The sequence below is a fragment of the Furipterus horrens genome, unplaced genomic scaffold (assembly GCF_987537825.1).
Source record: "Furipterus horrens unplaced genomic scaffold, mFurHor1.1.pri manual_scaffold_4, whole genome shotgun sequence".
Classification (NCBI taxonomy): domain Eukaryota; kingdom Metazoa; phylum Chordata; class Mammalia; order Chiroptera; family Furipteridae; genus Furipterus; species Furipterus horrens.
In genome coordinates this window covers 149,255,228-149,273,068 of record NW_028327174.1, presented here as the reverse complement: position 1 = coordinate 149,273,068, position 17,841 = coordinate 149,255,228, and the positions used below count along the sequence as shown (strand labels likewise).

The 17,841-nt window shown below is 32.8% G+C and overlaps 1 protein-coding gene across 2 annotated transcripts in view; it reads right to left on the bottom strand.

The window, feature by feature from the left end:
- The window catches only part of BRD10 (bromodomain containing 10), a 124,730-nt gene that overhangs the window by 34,652 nt on the left and 72,237 nt on the right, over positions 1-17,841 (bottom strand). For both annotated transcript variants that reach the window (XM_090274117.1, XM_090274118.1), the window contains exon 4: positions 5,212-5,291. In XM_090274117.1, coding sequence (XP_090130243.1) covers positions 5,212-5,291 — 80 coding nt within the window. The remainder of the gene's footprint in view (positions 1-5,211; positions 5,292-17,841) is intronic.

The following is a 17,841-nucleotide window of genomic DNA, read 5'->3' as shown; positions in this document are numbered from 1 at the left end:
AAAGGAAAGCTCCACAGCAGCTCAGATTACAACTGGATCACCTTGCCAACATCCATGAGGGGGTATTCAGTCTCACTGAGAGGTTACAAGAGGAGATTTATCCCCCAAGAACTTCTCTAAAACAGTCACAATCTCCCTTCAAGTTAACCTTTCACTTGATACAACCCATGACAGAGCCATGACCTAAAAGGGACCAAAAATATGTAATTTGGTCCAAACCTTGTCCTAGGCTAAAAAGATGTATTTCCAATTCATATACATGATAATTAACACTCAGAGAGTTACTAACCTAAGATGACACACTGGTAGAGAAAACCACGGAATTTAGGATTCATCCTTTTCCTACTATATTGTATACTTTAAGGGGTCTTTTTAAACAAAAGAAACTAACTGAAAATGTATTACAGTCTTAGGATTCAAATTATACCTAACCTTTCACTTCTATTAAATGGTAAATATGAAAAGGTCCTCTCTTCAACTCAAGAAGCAGAAATGTGTGTATGTAGTGGGGGAGAAGTTCTGTAGAGATCAAGAGAACTCCATAACTATATCTCAGAAAAATTATAAAATAACTCATTCCTTACTTTATTATTTCTTCAAGTTAGATATTATGCCCTTTGGGTATAAACTCAATAGGTTTGAGAGATATGTGCTTTATTTGTTCCAAAAAGGTCATAACATAGCATAAAATAAAACAATATAGTAAATTACATTAAAAAGCAAAGGAATACAATGCAGAAAAGTCCAAATTAATAGATCCAAATGAAATGCATTATGTTCATTCTCATTCTAATAAAACAATTCCATAATTTATTATTAAAATTGTAAGAACACTAAATGCACGGTATAAATTCAGAATTCATGTTGTATTTTAACTAAAGTTATAGTAACATCTGTTAAAACTATGAGGACAAAAAAAATTCCTTCTCACTTCTTATGATCACTATACCAGCAATAATGAATACTTCAAAACTTGCAAGTAAGGATATGTGTGACATGAAAATAAGTCCGGTTAACAAGGTAAAATATTTCTTACTACTATATGATTAAAAACAGATGTTTATCTCAATGCAATATATATTTAAAAATTAAAAGAATTTTTAATTTTGGAAATATTTATCTCAAGAGGTAGCAATTCAAAATAATAATGTAATCAAAAAGTCCTTAACATAGTGAAGTAGTTACACTCTAATTTTAATTTTCGTCCCAATTTGTTACATTGAGGATAGTACTTAGTTCATATTCCTAAGTTTCTTCACTGGTTAAACTGAGAAACACAGTTGTTTTTTAGGCACATATTAAAGGATTAATGAGTTTATGTTTACATTTGAAAGCAATACTCTATGTAAGTCTTAGCAGTTAGACTCTGGACTTCCTCTGAAAAGCAGCCTTTATGATAAATGACACATATGGAACAGGAGCAAGTATGCATTACGTGAAAGATTTTGATTACCAATGAAAAGCGGAGTCATGGTAACTAAGGCTCAAATTATTTTAAAAACTCATCTTAAGACTTGTCACACTAAGTTTTTAAAATGCTTCCTATGACTTTGTTATAGTTATGTACAAAAAGAGAATTCATATATTAGATTTCTCTCTCAAATATTAAACAAATTAAAATGAAAGGCTTTTGGTAAAAATTAATTTTATTAGCAAAATTGGTACCACTCCTCAGTTAGTGTTTCTTATATTATAAAACTGATGAAGAAAAATAAAACTAATTTAATCAATTTGACAAAGTCATAAGTAACTGTTAAATATGATATAAAGCTTGTCAATATGCTAAATACTAAAAATAAATATATTTCCTGATTTTCTGTAACTATTTCTGACTAAAAAAAATTTGACAAGTCCCCCTACAGACCAAATGTATAACTCAGCATATCACTAAGTGTAAGTTTTTTCCTCTGGTTAAATATAATGACGCGAATAATATTGCATTCTTTTTTCATTTATAAATTCTTATATGCTTAATCATGAGATATCATAGTTTATGAAACATGACCAAATGTAAGATTTATTTCAAGGCCTTAAGCAGTGAAGTGGTAAAGGTCTAATAATACATACTCTTAAGCCAATTCTTAACTGATTTTCCTGTAACAGTATTTTTTATTTGAAGCATCCAACATGCTCATTTGAAAAATAAATAATTGAAATAGATAAAATAGTAAGCTTTATCATTTAATCCTCACAACAACCCTTTGAGATAGGTACTATTATTACCCATTGTACAGATGAGGAATTGAAATCATAAAGAGGTTCAGTAACTTACCTAAGTTTACAGCATTAGTGATAAAGCTGGCATTCAAACCCAAACAGCCTGGTTTCAGAATCCATACACTTAACCACTATGCAGTTTCCTGGTACCCACCTACACCCATTGAATCAAGGATGAAACCCCGATATTTTCATTTTTAATAAAGTCATCAGATTATTTTTATACTATTTAAAGTTTGAGAACCACTGACATCACTTAGGAAAAAGTGGCACAGATGTATTTAGTTCCTTTATAATATACAGAAAAAAGTAAATCCATTTTACCATTTGAATACCTACAGTGTATATGTTAAGTAGGGATGGGATGATTATTTTCTTAAACTGAGGTATAGATATCAGGTGTGTATATCAATAAACCTGGACTTTTCTGCAAGCAAATAGGCAGACAAGTTTAATTTCTTGCTTAGTTCAAGTAAAAAACAGCGATTTACTTTAATTCATTAGGATTAAAAAAAAAAAAAAAAAAAACAACTTCACAATTTAATCCCTAGATGTTTCTCTCTAAGCATATTTACTGTCATTTTAAAGATGACCAGTCCTTTGGTAAATAGGTCAGGTTTTATAAAAGCGATCTACTATCTATCCACCAACAATTTCATTATTCTGACCAATAAGGCATTTTTAGAATGAATATGATAAAATAAACCTTCCAGCTAAACATTTCTATAAAGTATTTTTAATACTAGAAATGTGATACTTAAAACAACTTGTATGAAATAAATAATTTGAAGGATCTGAGGTACTAAATGTCATAATGTTAGATTTTCTGTGAAGGAAACAAATTCACTTCTTCAGTATATAGAAATCAGTATACTATATACTATAGTATATAGTCTTCTTACATGTGGGGAACTTCTGAATAAAGAAACAAACTTTACATAAAATTATACTGAGAAGCAAAACTCTTTAAGTTTAGCATGTAACAACAAAGTTTACAGGTGACTAATACTATCTACTATCCTTTGCTTATTTGAAGCAAATGACCTATTTGTTGGGAGACAGGTGTCAATTTTCTTTCTTTTTTTTTTTTAAGTATATTTTATTGATTATATTGTTAGGTGTCAATTTTCTTTATGACTAATACCATTGTATTCAAATTGTAAAACAGACCAAAGAACCAGTATTGTCATTGTCTATTTCCCATCTTTAGTCACAAACAACAACCTCACCTCCATAACAGACCTAAGAACCAGGAAAAGGTCTTTCTTTCCTCTTTGTGTCTCCTCTCCCCCCCCCTTTCCTTCCTTCATTTATTTATTTAAAACAGAACAATCTAGCAAAACATGTACTTTTGACCTTAAGTTTCTGAAGGTGGTAAGCAAATGGTCAGTAACAACTAAAGCATCACTTAAGACAGTGTTTTTCAAACTTTCTCCCTCACAACCCATGTCAGAAATACATTTTACATTCCATGCCAGTGAGACACACACACACACACACACACACACACACACACACACACACACGAAACTAAAGTTTCATGAAACAATATTATTCTTACTATTTTGGACACACTCTTAGAAATTTTTTCTACTTTAACTTAGTTAGCTTATAAAAGAAATGCTGGTCATCCAATCCACTAAACTGATTTTATGCTTCACTAATGAATACCACTTGCTTATTTTAAAACAGTTTATGCCAGTTATTACATATAAAAGTCCATCCACCAAGATACGAATGGAGACAAGTATCAACATAGGGCCAGATCTGTTCTTAGATATATAGTCCCAGGACAAATACTTTGAGGGAATTGAGAAAAAAATGAGCGAGGTAAATAGCAAAAGATAGCATGACATCAGTGGAAGAATGATGATATACTATTACACAATAGCATTAAATAACATGTACAAGCAATGGTAGAAAGGCCTGTAAGTAAATAGTATATACACATTTTTACTGAATATGCTGGAACCAAGGATACTTCATATTAAAAAAAAAAAAATCATCCTCAGAATGTCATTAAAAATACTCAAGTATTAAGGGAAAAACGTGTTTATTTTATTTCACTGTTCATTTAAAAATATTAAACTTTTACCAATTAGTAACTTTCAAAGAAACACTTCCAAAAGTAGGATTTTTACTGAAAAATAGATGGGTCTACATTTTTGGATATATGTAACTGTTAAACTCACATTACATACTATCAATATTTTCATAGTTATTATTCTTTTATTTTCTTCTTTAACTTGAATTGACCCATAGAAACTCACTTTAACATCATTTTTGTTTTTGGCAATGAAGTATTAGGTTAAAAAAAATTTGAAAATGGACTGGACACACTAATAAAAAGAAATGTTTAAAGAAATAATTATTTGTTGAAGAAAACACATCTTTTATAGAGTAGAAGATAAAATAATAATTAGGGTGAGATTCTGCTTATTCTAGTATCAGCTTCAAAAAGCTTCATGTAATCATATGGAAGTTATATAATTACTTTTTTCTTTTTGCAGAAGTGTTTAAAGACAATTAAACTTTAGTTAATATTCTCTCTAAAGTTTATATTTAGCTAAGTGTTAAAAGATTTATTTTGCAAATAAACAACTTTACTATTTCTACAGTGCCAAAATGAATAAAAATGGATTACCTAGGCATTATTTCCATGTACAGATATGATTTGTTCTTGGGAGACTTTTATTTACACATTTATTTTATTTCTATTAAAATTACTACAAAGCAGTACAGTACAGCATATAAAAACACAGAGTTTTACTATCAGAGACAAAAATAGAGGGAGGTAAAAAAAATTGAAATAGTAGCAAATTAACTCATAAGTATTAGCTGTGTCTGCACTTGCAGGGGAAAAAGTCACAGTTGGAAACATTACATTGCAAGTATGTGTGTGCTACAGAGAAATTTAGCCAGTTTCTGGACAAACAATACAAACACAAACAAAAATTAAACTAAAAAATGTTGAGAGAAAACTAAAACACTTACCTGAAATTCTGGTACAGTAGATGACTTTCTGACAGCTTTCCTCTTCTTCGTGAATGCTTTTTTAGATATGGATTTTTTTCCTTTCAAGATTAAAAGAGAAAAGCTTCATAATGCTGTTAATAGCCCTTCACTAACAACAACAAAAATTACACAGAACCTTGAAAGTTAAATTATAACAGATAGGTTCTAGTGAGTCAAATAAAAATGATGAATCGAAACAAGCCCTAGTAAAAACAAACATTAAACCATAACTACCTGTAACAGACATTAACAAATGCTGTTTTCTTTATATAAGGAAAACTATTACAATCTCCAATGTGTTGCATGGTATCAGAGGCTATTGCAGTAAGACTTGGCAAAAAAGTCACATTGCTATAACTCAGTTAAAATATAATTCACAACTTAAAATGAGGTTATATAAGGAAAAATACCTTACCTTTAACAATAACTTTCGTAGTCAGGAACTCCACAGAATTATACTCTGAAGACTATGGTCTATTTAGCCAATCCAATGTAAAACTCTTCTTAATAGCTCAAGAAACAATGTTTTACTATCCCTTTAGCTCTGCACTCACCTAATTTTTCCTCAAGGGCTGCCTTTGGCAGTATTCAGTAACCAGTTTTAAAACAAAGTAAACATCTCCCTTTAAAGTGCACCTAATCATTCCTGCAATCAAAAGTTACTGGGAAAAATAAATCTATATGCTTAAAAGAAATCAAAGCCTGACAAAAGAGACACATACCTGCATATAACCTCTATTTTTGGTAAGGATCATGTTAAAGTAAATGGTTTTTCCCCCTGCAATTAGCAAAGTTAACTAATAAGTTGGTTGTCAATTATTCAACAAACACGAGATCTACAGCACTATACAGTTTATGAGAATAACAAAGAACTATAAAATGGAAACCCTTCCTCCAGGAGCTTACAATCATTGAAAGGGGATAAAAAATTAACTGGAAACATTTAAAAGTTAATTTTAGTTCACAGTCATCTGTAGGCTACAATCAACTTAAAAGTTACTACTTTTTCAAAAGGAAAAATGAGTAAGTACATAAAGTAACTTTGCTCTACATACACCTATACTGTACTGCTCCTTTTAAAACATTTTCCTATACAGGTAAAATCTTCTTGCATAAGAAGTCTATTTCTTTTTTTAATTTAAATTTATTGGGGCGGTTTTTGTTAAAAGGATCATATAGGTTTCAAATGCACATTTTTGATACATAATCTGTATACTGCATTGTATGGCCACCACTCTAAGTCAAATCATCTTCTGTCACCATATAACTGCCCCCTTTTACTCTTTACTGCCTTCTCATCGCCTTCCCTCTGGCAACCACCATACTGTTGTCTATGTTCTATGAGTTTCAGTTTTATATCCCACGTGAGTGAAATCTATGGTTCTTAGCACTTTTTCTGACTTATTTCGTTTAGTATAATATTCTCATGGTCCATCCGTGTTGTTGCAAATGGCAGTATTTCATCTTTTCTTATGGCTGAGTTGTATTCCATAGAAATTTAAGTATCACATCTTCTTTATCCAATCTTCTATCAAAGGACACTTTGGTTGTTTCCATGTCTTGGCCAACGTGAATAATACTGCAGTGAACATAGGGGTGCATATATCATTGTGAATAAATGTTTGTTTTCTGGGTAGATACCCAGAAGAGGGATTGCTAGGTCATATGTTAACTCTATTCTTAATTTTTTGAGGAACGACCATACTGTTTCCATAGTGGCTGTACCAGTTTACATTACCACCAGTGAATGAGGGTTCCTTTTTCTCCACAATCTCTTCAACACTAGTTATTCCTTGCCTTGTTGATTGATAATATCCATTCTAACAGGTATGAGGCGGTATCTCATTATAGTTTTGATTTGCATTTCCCTAATAGTTAGTGAACATCTTTTCACATATATGAGGTCTGTTTGGAAAAAGTCCAGCCATTATTAATATAACAAGAATGGTTTGTGCAACATCGATGTAATCCAGCAGCCAAGGAGAATGGACTGGAATGCCCACTGTGAACAATGATGACTTCACTGTACTAGTCAGTGGTGACGGTAGACACTGTTGAGCATGTGTATTGTGTGGCCATGGCATTCAGAATGAGTGAGTAGAGCAACAAATCTGTATCAAATTTTGCATTAAGCTTGAACATTTGTCTGCAGAAACTATTTGGATGATTCAGAAGAGCGCAGTTATGGGCAACTGGTGATTGGCAGTTTCAAAATGACAACCCGCCTGCTCATGTATCACTCCTTGTGCAGTTTTTTGGCCAAATATCAAATCACTCAGGTGACTCAGCCCCCCTGCAGCCCAGATTTGGAGTCTTGCAACTTGGGGCTTTCTGTAACTAAAATCACCTTTGAAATGGCAGATTTCAGACCATCAATGAGATTCAGGAAAAGGAAAATATGACGGGGCAGCTCATGGTGATTGGGAGAATTGTGGGGGGGGGGGTCCCACAGTGCCTACTTTGAAGGGGACTGAGGCATCCTTGTCCTATGTGTAATGTCTCTTGTTTCCTCTTCAGTACGTCTCTATTTTGCATATTATGTGGTTGGATATCTTCTGAACAGATCTTGTATGTTGGCTGTTTGTATTTCTTTTTGGGAGAGGTATCTATTCAGGTCCTATATGTCCATTTTTTAACTGGATTATTTGGTGTTAAGTTGTATGAGTTCTCTATATATTTTGAATATTAACCCCTTGTTAGAGGTGTTGTTTGCAAATATCATCTCCCATTTGCTTGGCTGCTTTTTCATTTTGTTGGTTTCTTTTGCTGTGCAGAATCTTTTTAGTTTAATATAGTCCCATTCATTTATTTTTTCCTTTACTTCCCTTGCCTTTTCGGTCAAATTCATAAAATTTTCTGTAAGATCAAGTTCATGAGTTTAGCACCTATGTTTTCTTTAATGTAATTCATTGTTTCAGATCTTATATTGACATCTTTGATCCATTTTGAATTAATTTTTGTACTCTAGTTTTATTTTCTTGCATGTGGCTTTCCAATTTTCCTCAGCACCATTTATCAAAGAGGCTGTCTCTTCTTCATGGTGTGTTTCTGGCTCCTTTGTCAAAAATTATTTGCCCATATACATGTGGTTTTATTTCTGGGCTCTCGATTCTTTTCCCTTGGTCTGTGTGTCTGCTTTTCTGCCAGTACCATGCTGTTTTGATTATCGTAATGCCATAGTATAATTTGAAGTCAGGTAGTGTAATACCATCAGCTTCGTTCTTTTTTCTCAGGATTGCTTTGGATATTTGGGGTCTTTTTTATTCCATATAAATCTTATGATTTTTTTGTTCTATTTCTTTAAAAAGTGACATTGGGATTTTGATGGGGACTGCATTATAGCAGTATATGGCTTTGGGTAATGTGGACATTTTAACTATGTTGATTCTTCCAATCCATGAACAGGGAATATCTTTCCATTTCACTGTGTCTTTTTCAATCTCTTTTAATAATGCTTTTTAGCTTTTAGTATATATGTCCTTCACATACTTTGTTTATTCCTAGGTCTTTTATTCTTCTGGTTACAACTGCCTATGGAACGCTTTTTTTTTTTTTTTTTTTTTTTTAATTTTCATGTCTTTCTCTGAAGTTTCATTGCTAGTATATAGGAAAAGAGTGGATTTTTATACATTGATTTTGTATCCTACTTTATTATGTTTATTTATTGTTTCTAACAGATTTTGGGAGTCTAGGGTTTTTTACATACAGAATCCTGTCATCTGCAAAAAGTGACACTTTTACTTTTTCCTTCCCATTTATTTCTTTCTCTTGCCTGGTTGCTCTGGCTAAGACTTCCCTGTGTTGAATAGGAGTGGTTAGAGGGGCCTCCTTGTCTTGTTCCTGATTTAGAGGAAAATTTTCAATTTTTCACCATTGAGTATGATATTCATTGAGAAGGTCTGTTATATATGGTCTTTATTATGTTGAGGTACTTTCCTTCTGTGCTCACTTTATTAAGTGTTTTATCATAAATGGATGTTGTATCTTATCAAATGCTTTTTTCTGCATCTATTGAAAAGATCATGTGATTTTTATCCTTTGTTTTGTTACATTGATTGCTTTGTGTATGCTGAACCATTCTTGTGCCTCTGGAATGAATTCCATTTGATCATGATGTACTTTTTAAAAATGTATTACTGTATTCGACTGCCTAGTATTTTGTTTAAGGTTTCTGCATCCGTATTCATCAGATATTGATCTGCAATTTTCTATTTTTGTGTTATCCTTGCCAGGTTTTGGTATCAGTGTTTTGCTGGCCTCATAACATGTGTTAGAAAGTATCACTTCTTCAATTTTTTGGAAGAGCTTAAGAAGGATAGGTATCAAATCTTTCAATGTTTGGTAAAGTTCACTAGTAAAGCCACCTAGTCCTGGACTTTCTATTTTTTGGGAGGTTTGTGATGGTTGTTTCCATTTCCTCACAGAAAACAGTCATTTGGATTGCAACATTTTATTCAACTTGTAGGCACAAGGCACAATTCTAGTTTACAAAATACTTGTATTTTTTTTGTATTCCTCTTTAATCATGTCAGAGAACTGTAAAATGGATAATTTCTAACTCAATAAGATGCATATACTATGCTTGAACTGCAAATTTTAAGTTGTTGAGGCTCACATGGGTTTTATTGTCTGGTTCTAATTAATAACTATCAACCTGCTTTCACTTGACCTCTGTTTTTAATTAAACTAAAATAAGCTGATATAATTTTTTATTTGCTGTTATGCTTACACAGTAGCTATACGAAAACTAACTCCTACAAAAATGGATAAGAGTATGGGGTATTGAAACAAGCAACATTCAGGGAGAAGTGATTGAATTCTTGGTATCTGTATAATGTAGCTAGTAATTAGTAAATGATTTCTAAACGGTGCAATAGGCACCTCTGGAGGGGACTCATGGATCTCAATGCCAGGATGCCTTTCCTCCATATACCGCCTTTACTATTATAGAAAAATCATGAGAAAAGATTTAATAACCTTATTGACCTAAAGCTGGGAAGGCTATGAAACATCAATTTGAAGGAAATGAAATCCTTCCTTAATCTCTTCCTTTCCCCTACCCCTAACTCCAGCACTACTCTAATTAGCTTTTTAAAATCACTTTATTTTGTATTTATTTATCAGTGTAACAGAGGTCACCCTTGAATTCCCAATGAATTTCATATTGTTGCCACACAAGCACTAAACTCAGGTACTGAAATCTCAGTTAATTCTAGCAGCCATTCTATTTGAATGAATAAAGAAGCTGAGATGGTAAGTAAATTAAGTCAGAGAAAGACAAATACCATATGATTTAAATTATATGTGGAATCTCAAGAAAAACAAAATAGGACCAGACTCGTAGATAGAGAGACTAGAATGATGGTTGAAAGAGGGGAGGCAGATTGGGGAACTGGATGAAAAAGGTCAAGGAACTGATAAGCAAAAATTGCTAGTTACTGAACAGTCACAGAAATGCGTATTACAGCATAGGGAATATAGTCAGTAACAGCATAATAATTATATATGGGGACATGTGGGTACTTGAGATATTGGGGGGACCACTCTTTAAAGTATGACTTTCTAACCACTATGCTGTACAAAGGAAACTAATACAGAATAATATTAAATGTAAAGTGTAATTGAAAAAAAAGAAGCTGAGGTGGTTACTGGGCATTTCCTTTCACCATGTCATCAGGATACTTAAATGTGATTAAGTAAACTGGAGATAGTGCTGTACAGTGGTTTCAAGCTTGAGTTTTGAAACTGAACTACATGGGTTTGAATACCAACTATAACAACCTACTAGTTGCAAAACCTAAAACAAATTAATTTATTTCCCTGTGCAGTTTCTTCATCTGTAAGAAAGGGATAATAGTACCTACTTTGCGAGAATTAAATGAGTTAAAACACGTAGAGTTTAGACTACTGGTAGGCACAGTAGGTGATCCATAAATGTAGTTACTATCTACCATAGCTAAACTATGATGTTGAATCTAAACAAAATATTTATCTTAACCTTCTTTAAATTCTTTTGAACTTATGCTTTTATTTTAGTTCTTGCTCGTGCCCTCTTTCTACCACTACTTTGTACATATATCAGTTATTGTAACACTTATCAAATAGTATTATAGTGATCCATTTGTTTCTCTTCATTACTAGATTGTGAATTATTGATAACAGACATCACATTATTCATTTTGTATTTACGGCATTTAGCATACAGTAAGTAACGAGAAATGATCCTTAAATACAAGAATCCTTCTTTTCATCAGAAATTTCACCAGTGTGGGGATACGAAAAGGGAGCAAGTTTATTATTCTTAAGGTCCATCAGAGACCATTTTATAACAAGGAAAACTTTGACATTAACTTTAAATAATTTACACAATTCCCCAAAGTTTCAAAACATGACCTGGGAATAGTACTAAGAAATCATTTATTGAGAGCCTACTGTGTAAGGTGATTTATATAAATTACTTCATTGATTCTCAATCCTCCAAGGTAGGCAATTCCCCATTTTAATGTGGGATAATTGAAGATCAAAAAGATGACTTACTCAAATGTTACACTGTAAGCAAGCACCACAGGCAGGGATCCTAACCCCAAAGTCCAAGTTCCATTATGCAACTCTAACCTCTCAGAAACCATAGTTACTATTTATTGATTCCTACAACCTGCCAAACACCATGTTAGGTACTATGCTTTGCTATTCAAATTATTCTTTGTAATGACACAACAAGGTAGTTATTACCTTTTTTTCTTTAACAGATAAAGAAACTGGCTATAAACAGGTAAATAAATCGATGGAGGACTTGTAGTTAACATGTTCAAAGCTGTACTCTTTTGAGTGGTAAAATATTGCATTCTTTCAAACTTTCTGCAACATTGTGCTATGCTTCTAAGTCATTTTATAGCATTCCTTTTTATTAGAAGATTCGCATATTTACTATTACTTAGTACCTTCAGTCTGTTTCCTCATAAAAACAATTTGAATACAAAATTTCCTGTATTCTTTAATAAAAATTAGCTCTTCCTTTTTATTAAATATTTATTTTTAAAATGGAGCATGGTATACTACAAAACCACACAACCTTTATTTGGTGATCTTTTTTTGTTTCAGGGAAAGTTATATACTGCCTCCCAGAGGGCTTCCATTGCCCTAAGTCACCTGGTCCCATAAAACAGAAAAGCCCAACTAGGGAGGGAAAAATATAAATAAAAATATATTTTATACTATAATTTAGGCACAAAACTCTAGTGTTCTAGAATGTGGAGATACACTTCTTAATAGAAGAATGAAGGTGATTATCATCCCCCAATCCAACTCCTCTTTCTTCAGTCTTTCATTAATCATCTTTATGCCCTTTCTCCTTCAACCAGCTGCCCTGTCTGTCCTTAAAGAATATTCAAGGACTTCCACTTCAAATGCCCTCCTCGATTTGGCCTTTCCCTGTTTAAGAATTATCCCAACACATTTACTACTCTTTCTGTGTTTTCATTTTAGAAATTATAGTGAATGGATAATAAGAAATTAATCACTGTTAAAAGTATAAACCCAAGGCCATTTGTATTATTAAATAGTATAGCTGGGAAATGCTTAGAACATAAAGCCACAACCAGAGTCTAAACGTGACTTTTATTTACTAAATGTGAATGTCTTGAATAGATATTTCTAGAATGTTCTAGCTCTAAGTAAGCAGTTTGGCTTTAACAAAAGAGCTGATTTCCTCCTGTTCTTTGAGCAAATTTCTCATTATACTGGCAATTTTTAAACCCTATCTCATAATTCAGTAACTGCTGAATACCTCTTTTTTTCTCCTTTAATTTAGAATTTTGAATCAGTTGTCAAATTCTCTGTATTGCAATATCTCTCTCAAAAATGATATTTTTTTCTGTCAGTGTGATAAAAGTCACATAATCATTCCTTAATTGGATTTAGAGTTTCCTCTTTCTGAAGTTACCTTCTACCCCTTCATCTAAATCCTGCCTGTTTTCTTTTAGAGCTATTTAACCTTCTAATTACATTGCGAGATCCTTTCTCCTAATTCTGCCACTTACTAGCTGTGTGACCTTAAAACACATTAATAAACTTCTCTGTGCTTCACTTTTTAAATCTATAAAATCTATTTAATGGGAAGAAATAATAGCATCTACTTTATAGAGTTTTTATGAAGGTTAAATGAAACAATATGTATAAAGGCTTAAATGGTGCCTGGCACACAGTGAGCACCAGATGTGTATTTGCTGTCGTGGGGGCAGGATAGTGTGTGAGAGTAGAAGGCAATAAAATTAAAGGACACAGAGTACAGTTTATTCTTTTACTTTCTTATACCTTGGCATCTTGAGTTGGTCCTTTAAAAGTTTTTCCCATAAAGACATACAGTTAATTTCTATAGTGCTATCAACACACAACTGTATAATCTTTTTGCAAATATGGGTCGAAGCTGTAATTGGATATTGCAGATTTACTTTCTCAGTCTTTCCCTATAAACCAGCCCATTGCTTTTTACACATTTGATAGATATTTCATGCTCATTTCCTTATACTGGGCTCCTGATTCTATTATTTAAAACAGTACCACCTGCCTAGAAAGATATCACCCCAAAATGGCATAGTCTCATTATTCAAACAACTTCTAAAATCTCAACTTTTTAACTTTTGCTTAAGTGTTTCGGTGTTAATTTTTTCAGAAACAATTGACTTAATTATACCACCATGCTTTTGCTCACATTAACCATTTTTCATTTATCCAATCCCCATTGTTTTCAAAGCCCTTCTTCCTCAGAGAAAGCTTCCCAGACTATGATTAGCACACATTGACTTATCCTCTACTGACATTTCATTGTATGGTCTTTATCACATACTTAACAATTATTAAAAAGACGTTATTTACCATTTTGAATCTTAGTTTCTTCACCTGTAAGAGAAACACACCACTTGTCTTATTTCTTTTAATCAGTGTAGAGAAGCTACCACAAAATGACCTGGTTAAAATTAATGACCATGTGAGGAAGAAAAAAAACCCTCCAGATCAAACTAGCTGTAAAAAGTAACTTAAAACACCATAAACTTTTTGTAACAATAAGTGTATCTTTGAGAATCTGTTTCTCTAGCCTTTATAAAAGGTCCTTTTATTTTTAAATGTCTAATTAATTTCAGTCAACTGTACCTACTCTACACCATATGTAATAGTATATTATTGAAAAGAACCAAAATGTCCAATAAGGAGGTTGGTTAAATAACTACAGAATACATGTAACAATCCTATGTAGTCATTTAAAATGATACTGCAGAAATCTACTACTGCACAGAGATGTACATGGTATACTATTATGTGTGTGTGGAGGGGAAGCAGATTGTTAAATGGTATAGTATGAGCCTATACAAAAATATAAATACCTTGAAAAGGATTTGAAAGATACATATTAAGGGGTTAATCTTAGTTATATCAGGGTGGACGATACAATGTACGTGCACTTATTTATTCAATAGATTCCTGCACACTGGTGCTAAATGCTAGGAGTTCAAGACCAGAAATAATTCTTCTGTCCTCAAAAATGTTATAGAATACCAAGGAACAAAACATAAATAAAAAAGGCTAATCTTTGTACAGTCAAAGCTTGGGCTTTTAGGTCATTTGTATGACATCATCATTCTCAAAACTGTACTCAAAATGTTCAGTAATTCTATCACACAACTTCCTTAGGCTGCAGGGAAACAGGTCCAAACCCATTGTGGGTGAAAGAATTTACTTATTGTCTTGACCTGCTAAAGTTATGTATTTAATGTTTACTTGGATAGAACTTGTACAGGAGGAATAACATTCTTTCCTTAAAAAACAAACAAACCACCACTCAATTTTCATAGAATTACTAATTACAACAAGATCAAGAGATCATAAACAAAATACCAATAATCCTAAGGCTGGCCATAGATTTAACCTCTAGTGGCAAATACAGTTCACAACTTTAAGTGATAAACACTGCTCTCTGATAATAATACTCAAACAAATATAGTGCATTATAATCCAAACTAATGATCTCAAAGTTACTAGTCAATGGTCTTTCCAAAGTTTATATTAAGTAAACTTTTGACTATTACAGGAAACTCTGCCTTTCCAGAAAACTGACTTAGCCCTAAAATCAATTCTCTGATGACAAGATACATACTAAAAATAAGTTTAACCCCATATTTTTGCAACTGGTGCATAAATATTTTTTAATCTTCCTAATCTATGTAAAGCAATGCTTGCCTTCTCAAATACTTTCACTGACAATTTACTATCTTTTCAGATTTACTGCTATGGAAATTATTAAACTTCCATTTTAATCAAGTCTAAAACAATGAATAGAGGGGAAAAAATAACCTAGAAATAAATGTAACTTTTATGAATAAATGTTGTATAAGCATAATAAAGGAGAAGTATCTGGTGCTATAAGTATGTACATTAAGGAAAATTCCAATATTCTTCTATTTTATAATGTTTCCAAGAATAAGGAACAGGCTTAAAAAACTAAAAGTGAATTAAAAATGTTAAAAAGCAGGAAGAAATGTCCAATTATGAAAAATAGAAAAAAATACTCATAAGTTGCAGAACTGCCTCTTAGCGCATTAAAATGATCAAATCATTTTCAACCAACCTGCCTTGTGCTCCCTACTAAAAATCATTTCCTGTCACAATAAGAAAACTTAATAAATCTAGACATGCAACCCCAAATTGCAGCCACTTTTCTTTGTGCTTTCTACTAAAAATCATCTCCCATCACAAGAAGGCTTACTAAATTTGGAAATGCAACCAAAAATTAAAACTTAAAAAGGACCAGATTAATCACATGTAAAATTTAGTACACCCTAACTTAAGGTTCATAAATCAGCCATGGATGACACAGCTTATCTCAAAGCATATTTTACACAATACTATTATTTGGGGGAAAAGAGGCTCTGTGTTCAAATAAACTTGAAAAATACTAACTTAATGAAAACTAAAGTTATTTTTCTTCAAGTCTTTCCGAAGTCCTTAACATAGAGGCACAGAATCAATTATGTATCCACAATTCCAAAGTCCAAAAGATTCTGAAAACTAAAGTTTAAAGAAATAATTCATATGGTAGCAAAATCGGACCTGAGGTTTTCATTTAGTTTGACTATCCATATACATTTTTTCCTGTAGTAATTCCCCAAGCTCCACTGAGGATGTTATTTAATCAACAGTATATACATCATTAACATGCTTCTAAAATCTGAAGATTTATGAATTCCAAAACATATATGGTTCAAGAGTTTTATAAAATGCATTGTGGACCTGTACTAATGCCTGATGTGAATCTATAAGAGGAACAGCTCCCAAATCTGTGACAATGGAATTCACTCTTAAAAAGAGAAAGGAAATACATACTGAATTAGAGCATACCAAAAACTGACTAAAAGTTCACACAATGTCTCATACCTAATAAAGAACGTTAGGATAAAATGATGTAAAACAAATGTTTTGTTGTTGTTATAACATTTTATGTAACACTGAAATGACAGTAAGAAGTTTAGTATCTAATAAAAAGAGAGAATTGGCCTATGCTTACCCAGTACTAACAATGGAGAGAAAAACTGTATTTGTCAGATCCAAGTTTTTTTGTCAATGAAGACTGACATTCTAAAACCTGCTCTGAAGATAAAAATGCGGAAGTGTATAGGCAAGTGCATTATTTTCTTCTATTTCATGCCTGTAAGCCTTTTCTCCTCAACTAAAAAGGCACAGAGAGGGTACACAAGTACAAGCTAAATTTGCTTCTATCTTTTTTTATCACTTGTCTAGAACTGGACATGAAATGCTCATAAATTTTCTCTTGATCTACATTCTGAACTTATATTTCAAAAATGTAGCAACACTTATTTGCTTACACATAATTTTAATCTCATCCTTAGCAATTAATATTTTTATTCTGCCACACCAATAATTACTTTACTTTATAAACCACTTTAATTCATAATTGACCTTGAATACATGAATAGTAGGTCATAAACAAACACTTAATAAAAGGTTTTAGTAAATAATGGTATTAATAAAGCAATACTTTGGAGTTGGCTGGTTTGGCTCAGTGGATTGAGCGTCGGCCTGCGAGCTAAGTGTCGCTGGTTCGATCTTCCAGTCAGGGCACATCAGAGAAGGAAAACTCTGACTCCAAAAAACCTCCGCTGCCTTGCGGCATACCTCTTCAGGGGAAAGGCTAAGCGAGTAAACCCCGACAGAAAATCCGGAGCCGGAGTCCCTAAGGCGGTTTGGCGTTGTAGTCAACACCGGCAACTCCTGCGGCACACCTGAAGCCAAGCTGTATTGACTCCGTCTTTCCCTTGGATCCTTCAGCTGCGAAAAGAGGGGGGGTCTGCTGCATGGGCAACAGCAGACCCTCCATATCACCCTGCCCAGGCTCTGTAGCTTCAGCTTCACTTCAACACGGGAGGAGACAGATACCGTGTCACTCCCGAGTCGGACTGCACAGCCATTCTCGGCGGTGCAGATAAGACTCTTAAGAAGCTACACCATCGTCTCTCGAGACGGACGGCTGCCGACGACAACGACGACTTTGGAGTTGGAAAATTTTTCTAATTTAAAAATATTATTTAATATTTCAGA